Genomic DNA, 8,191 nt, shown 5'->3' on the forward strand with positions numbered 1-8,191 from the left:
GCGGTCCGCATCTTGAATGATGGTGATCGATAAAAAGACAAAATTACCTCTATATCTGCAGGATGAAGACTAAGCTCCATAATGTCATCTGCAACGCTATTTAGTGTTGCATTGTTGGCAGGGTTGGGAGGAATGTCGAGAGCTCTTCTAATATTTTTACCAGAAGATCCGAGCACAACACTTGTTACAGAACTTGACGGACCGTGCGACTTTTTCACGCCAAAACCAGGCGACCTTGAGCAACGCTTGGATCTAGGCTCCTCTCCTTCCTCCTTCCACAGTAACAAATTTTCAATATATCGAGACTTGAAGGACGACAACTCTTTCAGCGTAACCTCAAAGCGTTCAATGCGTCGAAAGCACTTCTTGCAAAGAACACGCGGCCCAGCAGGCAGGTTTTCTTCAACACCGAATAACGAAAAAATTCTCGAACAAATACTTAACTTTTCGGCAGTATCCGATGTCAGGCTGTAATAACCACCATTAGCAACACTTGCCCCACAAAGGCGACAAGAGAGGGCAGATTTTGGATTCAAAACTTTCTTTACAGGAGTTGTATTGCCGAACGCCATAGCGAATTGACACCTCTTGAGCTTCTGTAATTGGAAACCCATTTCTGACATTTCTTCACGTGCAGATCCACATGATCACAGTTGGAGACGTCCAATCTGATTGGCGTAAATGTAATGCGATAAAAAAGCTCAAAGGTCAACGGGGACGGTAAAAAGCATCGCTCCGTGCCAGAGGTTTAATCCTTCCTCGTGGTAAATATGAATTCGGGAAGCGCGCTAAAAGTGATTCATTCTTCGTGGCTCTCGTGGATCGTACCGTCGATCTCACCCTCTGTTCGAAGGATGATTCATCGAATTTTCTCGCCCTCCTTGGATCCGCAGAGAATATGGTTCGCCTTAAACGACGAGTTTTGCGTGGCTCCTCCGAGAAAATTCTGCATTAATTTTATATTTGACATGTTTCCCGAGGAAGTTTGCCGCGTAAACATTGTTGACCTTCAAGACGAAAATGGCGAGCCTGTACCTTTGTCGTGGTTTAACAAGGGAGCCAAAGCTGCTGAAACCCTGTATGCTGGTACTACTTTCGCTGTACTCGTTGGAAATCTACGCCGGAAAAACCCTGCCAAAGGAGAATTTTTTAATTCTGAGTTCGTCCAACATTTGAGAAGAGCACTAAACAGAGCAGACTTGTTGTCTCGAGCCTACGATCGCGAATTTCAGAGTTCTATTCTTGACTCTACTCTGAGAAGTAACGAAAGATGCATCAATGCTATGGATGATCTGGCCCCATTTGATTTCAAGCCTGAATCTTCCTCTTTAGAACTCTCGAGTTGCTCTCTGGAAAGCCCGCCAAAAGCCGATGAAAGCCCACCAAAATGCTCTACTCCTTGCATCTCTAGTAATTCTTCAACTTTGAGTTCACCTGTGTCATCTTCATGAATAGAACCAAACTTGGGAAAAGTGGGGTAAGTCGCTTATCCTTTAATTTTTTAAAACTTTTTTTTTTCTTATTCAATTTGTATTGGTTTATCAGGTTAATTAATTTATCAGTCATTGTAAACAACAACAACAAAAGTTTATTTCCTTTTCCAAAGCTATTCTGTAACTTATTTGGATTTTGCTTGAGTGGAGGAAATAATCTATAGTACAATTAATTTTTATTTTATCACGGTCGACAATGGGCGACCACAATTCTAGCTTTGTGTTTACATTTGGCTGCCTGTGCAAATGCATGCGGAACAAAGACAGCCATTTTGTTTCTCTTTCACACAAATTTACCTCCTTTGATGCAAGAATCTGGCCTCATTTTCAGGTGAGACATATGGTCTATCAAATTGGCATGTCAACGACACTTTTTAATCTGTTATTACTATTACTAGTACAGTTGAACCTCCCGTAAGCGACCACCCATAATGTCAAGGATATGTGGTCGCTTACCAGAGGTCAGACCACAGGGGGGGGGGGGGGGGGGGGGTCTAAATTTCCGGTAATTTACAAAAAGGTAATTGCGGACACCTAACCCTTTTTCCAGTGCTTATCGAAACCAAAAGTAAAAATTTTATTTAGACTGCCTGATTTAGGAGCAAACAGTAAACGGCATGTTTGCAATGTTACATTTCAAGCGTAACACATCAACAACTTTAGCGTTTGTTTGTTACATAATCCATTTGACGTTCTTTATCGCCACAATTTTTCTGTTGGATAATACAAGGTTGAGAGAGTCATCACCGGTCGTGCATGTACATGCATGCTATTTACAAGATAAGAGAGTTTCTTTCCTATAAGGGATTCAACCTGATTAAAGTTTATTTCAGTGTACACTATAGTGCACGTATATGTTATCATTTGTTTCAATGTCGGGAGACTAGCTCCGGCTGTGAGATTTTAATACGGCATGATTATCCGCTGTAATGATGTGGGCCAATATGTTATAGTCAATTTCCGCCTGTGAGAGAAACAGCAGATTGTGTGTCAAGTGGTCGCCTATGGGAGGTTAAAAACAATTGAAAATTTTAAACAATCATCTCTAAAAGTGGTCGCTTAAAGTGCCCCTAACCCTTCAATTTGTTTTCTTTTGGTAGATATCCATATCTTTCAAGAACTCATTTTCGAAAAAAATTTTGAGAAATATTGAATCCTTTTTTTTTTTTGGAGCGCTAGAAGTGAAGGCAGTCTCGTCGATATTTTCACCTATCTTTCGCATTAGTCCCCCACTCGGCCAAATGTGGAGCGTGACGTAAGAAAAGGACATCGTGCAAAAATATCCGAAGATTCGCGGTAATGCTTCAATTGTAAACAGAGAAAATGGTTGGAAAATGTGTGGTTTTTGGATGCAGCAACTCTCGAAATGTAGAGAAAGGAATCAACATGCATAAGATTCCTTCTGAATCCTTCTGGTGTCCTTTTCTTACGTCACAGCTAAGAAAGTGTCAAATATCGGACGCTTCTCATTGGCTCGTTCCTAATGAGCCTACGAGAGAGCAATTTGTCCAGCGGGGCTTAAAGGGCGCAAAAATTTAAAAATTTCAGTAACTTTTAGCGCTCGTAAAATAAAAAGGATTCAATATTTCTCAAAAATTTTTTCGAAAATGAGTTCTTGAAAGATATGGAAATCTACCACGAGAAAACAAATTGAAGGGTTAGGGGCACTTTAAGGGAGGTGGCCGCTTACAAGAGGTGGTCGCCTACGAGAGGTTCCATCTATAGTGATTTGACTCGAAAACTTTTGGTATTTTGAAAAAGTGGTCGCTAATGAGAGGTGGTCGCTTACGAGAGATGGTCGCAAAGGGAGGTTCGACTGTATATATAATACTGCTATAAATGCATGCTAGCTAGTTCTTGTTTTCTAAGTGGAAACATGTAATTGACAAATTCCCAAAGCAGCAAGGAAGCAATTAGTCTGTGTCAAGATATTCCTGGCTTGTTACTCTTGATGAGAATGCAGCCCCAATCAGCTAACATGCATAAAAATAAGAGCAAATAATCTTATTGTTTTAGTATAAATCTACTAGTTGTTCAAAACTAAACAAGTAAATTAATTATATCCTCGTCACAGACACTTCGAAAACGCGACAAAGAGGCCGACATTTTGTTGAAAACCACTACTCACTATCTATAACAGAATAGATAGCAAGTAGCGTAGCCAATCAGAAAATGGCATTCGTGACCAGTGCTGTTAATAAGGGCCGGTACCCGGCCAAAACAGCCGGCTACTGGCCAATCTTCGGCCGGCTACTTTCATCTCACTTTATTGTTAATTTTGGTAAGAAACTTAAAATAAGGAAAAGATCCAACAAAAATAATTGTGGGACATCGGCCTCAAACGTCTGAGTCGAAATAAAGGCGAATTTCAGGAGTTTTTAACGTGTTTCACTTTGTCACGCGCGATGGAAATTGATCGAAGGGGTCGTGGAACGCCTGCGACATTTTCAGAGAACAGGATCCAGCAAGAAACCGGCTTAACATAATGAAAAGATTCCGCAAAAATAATTGTAAAACCTCCGGTTCAAACGTCTGGGTCTAGGTAAAGGCACATTTCAGGAGTTTTAAACGTGTTAACCTTTCGCCCGCTTTCGGTGGAAGTATAAAAAGTCTAAAAAGTCGACGCAGATCGAGGTGATCGAAGGGTCGTGGAACGCCTGGGACATTTTCACAGGACTAGGTCCCAGGCTTTCGCATGTCAGAAGAAAGTGCATAATTTATATGAATCTGATATGGCAACTTACTTTTACTACAGTATTGTTACCAATTAGTGTACACCAGGTCGCCAAAGGGCAAAGTCAAAGGGACAACATGAACTTAAAACATTGAATGTATTTTTTTGAATAAGCAGTTGAAAATTTATCATTTCACTCTTTTCTAAAACCAAGTGATTGAGATTTTGATGAAAAGAACGTTTGTAACAAACATAGAATATAGTTAATATAGTCTTAATTTTGATTGTTCTTAAGGCCCAAATACAGTCTGGAAAGCGTTGAAAATAGCATTTCCAAGCATCTAAATTTCAAAATTTTCTGGGGGTGCATGCCCCCAGACCCCCCTAGGAAGCTCGCGCCTTTGGCACTCGAAAAGTAGCCTGCCGCCTACTTTCCCAGTCGGGACGTCTACTTCAAAACTTATTGACAGCACTGCGTGACAGAACACTAGTAGATTATTTTATACTTACCACTAAATAAATAGACCATGATTTATGCACATTGTTGTCAACAGGAAAAAAGTCTCTATAAGCTGAAACTACTTCACCACCATTTTCTGTGTGGCTGTCAACTTGACTACGCCCACAGGTGACCAAAGGGTGCTACTGAGTCAAAGCTCTCCTTATAACCTCTCCTGACTAGTACAGTCTCCATGCACTATTATCTATCATGTAGTCTCCTTGTGGTGACCAGTGTGCACCACCTTGTTGACCATTTCCTTGAAAAAGACTCAGGGTAGTATAATAAATCTAAGTGTTAAGTTACACTGTAATATCTTATTATCACAATTAAATGCTAAACATTACTAAGAAACTCACAAAATCCATGATTGTAGCTGACATTACTGTAGCCACTGTCCTTAGAAGTCCTCCCAAGGACACTTAAGACTTTAATATTTTATAATATAATGAAGGTCTGTGGGCAAGCTTTCCTAATATGAACAAAATGTATTTCTGTCTTAAGGGAAAGCTTGAAAAAGCTTATTACTAATGTGAACAGGCAAAAGGACACACTAATAAAAAGTGGAATTATTGTGGATGGACAAACCTACACTGTGACTTTTAAAGGTAGGAGATTGAAATTAGTCAAAAATTGTTGTTGTTATTTTTTTCTTAACTGTATCTGCATGCTTATGTGTCTGGTTATAATTTAAATTGGGAGACACTGTGGTCGGATACTTAGCTGGACTGCTATATCAAACTTTATGGGTTTGAGCTCTAGCTCTGGTATTGGCAATTTTTATCCTGGGGGAACCCTGCAAAGGAATAGAACCTCATAGAGGGGGGTAGGGGAATAGTAGAATTACCCCTTGCGGTTTCATGGTACAGAAATCCAGATCAGCTTGGTGTTTACCACTTCACCACTTCGCCTGATAGAGACTTTAACTTTTTTACTGCTGATTATTATTAACAGTCTACAATGTTTGATGAGTGAAACTAAATAAAGAACAGCAATAATTCATTAATAACAATTGACTTAAGATTGCTATATTAATAATTGTTTTTTGCAGTTATACTGGACTTAAAGGCATTCTATCTGCTGCTTGTGAAAAACGATGATGACAATTTTAAACTTGGCAAGCAAGGCATTGATGTTGAGTTCTGCTTTATATGCAATACCATAAGGGTATGTAGATTATTTAACTTAGAAGGTATGTGTTTTAACATTGTTTGCATTATGGTAGTTGTTAGTTGCAAAGTAATGAAAATGTTGCATCAGGAAGGCCATGTACTTTTAAAGTGTTGGATTTGAAATCTGGAATTTCATATATTCCACCCCACCACTAGCTGGATTTGTTTCAAGTTCTACTCCTTGACTGTGTTATGTAAATGGGCAACTGGCCAGCTTTCTACCTTTTGAAATTTTGAGTAGTTTTTGTTTAATTTGCAGTATTTGTTTTTATCATTTATACTGTCTCCAAAAAGCCCATCGGAGCGTTAAATCAAAAGGATAGATTTACGTTTGTTCAGTAGCGCCTAAAACCATATGCACATTGGTTTCAATGCATTTCTATAAAATGTACATAAACCTAGGCCAATTTGTCAGGCTATCGTCTCCTTCAGGGTTTACAGGCGGCGCGCCCAAACCCTGAGGTGACCATAGCCTTTTTGTTTTTTGTTGTTTAGTCATAATCCAAATTAGTATTTTTCAGTCGACTTTTGTTTTTATAAAATGTAGCATAAACCTAGGCCAATTTGTCAGACTATCCTCTCCTTCAGGGTTTACAGGCGGCGCGCCCAAACCCTGAGGTGATGAGAGTCTTTTTGTTATTTTGTTGTTTAACAATATCCAAAATTAGTATTTTCCAGGTGACTTGTATTTTCATACAATGAAGCATTAATCCTAGGTCAATTTGTCAGGCTATCCTCTCCTTCAGGGTTTACAGGCGGCGCGCCCAAACCCTGAGGTGACGAGAGTCTTTTTGTTTTTTGTTGTTTAGCCATTATCCAAATTAGTATTTTTCAGTCGACTTTTGTTTTTATAAAATGTAGCATAAACCTAGGCCAATTTGTCAGACTATCCTCTCCTTTAGGGTTTACAGGCGGCGCGCCCAAACCCTGAGGTGATGAGAGTCTTTTTGTTATTTTGTTGTTTAACAATATCCAAAATTAGTATTTTCCAGGTGACTTGTATTTTCATACAATGAAGCATTAATCCTAGGTCAATTTGTCAGGCTATCCTCTCCTTCAGGGTTTACAGGCGGCGCGCCCAAACCCTGAGGTGACGAGAGTCTTTTTGTTTTTTGTTGTTCCGTCAATATCCAAAATTAGTATTTTCCAGGTGACTTGTATTTTCATACAATGAAGCATTAATCCTAGGCCAATTTGTCAGGCTATCCTCTCCTTCAGGGTTTACAGGCGGCGCGCCCAAACCCTGAGGTGACGATAGCCTTTTTGTTTTTTGTTGTTTAGTCATTATCCAAATTAGTCTTTTTCAGTTGACTTTTGTTTTTATAAAATGTAGCATAAACCTAGGCCAATTTGTCAGGCTATCCTCTCCTTCAGGGTTTACAGGCGGCGCGCCCAAACCCTGAGGTGACGAGAGTCTTTTTGTTTTTTGTTGTTTAGTCAATATCCAAAATTAGTATTTTCCAGGTGACTTGTATTTTCATACAATGAAGCATTAATCCTAGGCCAATTTGTCAGGCTATCCTCTCCTTCAGGGTTTACAGGCGGCGCGCCCAAACCCTGAGGTGACGATAGCCTTTTTGTTTTTTGTTGTTTAGTCATTATCCAAATTAGTCTTTTTCAGTTGACTTTTGTTTTTATAAAATGTAGCATAAACCTAGGCCAATTTGTCAGGCTATCCTCTCCTTCAGGGTTTACAGGCGGCGAGCCCAAACCCTGAGGTGACGATAGCCTTTTTGTTTTTTGTTGTTTAGTCATTATCCAAATTAGTCTTTTTCAGTTGACTTTTGTTTTTATAAAATGTAGCATAAACCTAGGCCAATTTGTCAGGCTATCCTCTCCTTCAGGGTTTACAGGCGGCGCGCCCAAACCCTGAGGTGACGATAGCCTTTTTGTTTTATTTATTTATTTTTTTTTTCACGTAGGGCTGTCACCTTGACGTGGTGGTGAAGCTTGAGTGTCTCAACTGCCCCAAGAACATGTCCCCTGGGGCTTTGGTCCCTAGTGAAGGTATTTCCTTTGGTTTTTTCAACGGAAAGAGACCAGACTAAGTACAGCCTTAATCTAACAGGGAGTTCTGTGTTACCCAACCTTACAAACATGTACAATATTTGCACCAGGCTTACCTTATCCATTCTTTATATAGGCGGTTGAGGGCAGCAGTGTTACCCTCTCGAAGGCTACAGCAACAGGCGTTATTGCGGATGTTAGCGAGTGCACAGAAATTCTAAGGCAGATTTGTGTAGTGTTGTTGTTTATGCACAAGAGAGGATACCTGCACAACGACCTAAAAGGGAACAATGTCGTTTTGGACGGTGCCAGCCATAAAGCCTTCGTTATTGACTTTGGCAAAAGC

The 8,191-nt window shown here is 39.9% G+C and overlaps 1 protein-coding gene across 1 annotated transcript; it reads left to right on the top strand.

Moving 5' to 3' along the window:
• The first annotated feature begins 759 nt into the window (after positions 1-759).
• On the top strand, positions 760-7,886 carry LOC146448370 (uncharacterized). The gene is made up of 4 exons (XM_085102641.1): positions 760-1,824; positions 5,171-5,274; positions 5,718-5,935; positions 7,761-7,886. The coding sequence occupies exons 1-4, from the start codon at positions 1,799-1,801 to the stop codon at positions 7,884-7,886; spliced, it is 474 nt and encodes a 157-aa protein (XP_084958767.1). The 5' UTR covers positions 760-1,798.
• Positions 7,887-8,191: the final 305 nt, after the last annotated feature.

Source organism: Pavona decussata, unplaced genomic scaffold, assembly GCF_977016875.1.
Source record: "Pavona decussata unplaced genomic scaffold, jaPavDecu1.1 SCAFFOLD_971, whole genome shotgun sequence".
Taxonomy (NCBI): domain Eukaryota; kingdom Metazoa; phylum Cnidaria; class Anthozoa; order Scleractinia; family Agariciidae; genus Pavona; species Pavona decussata.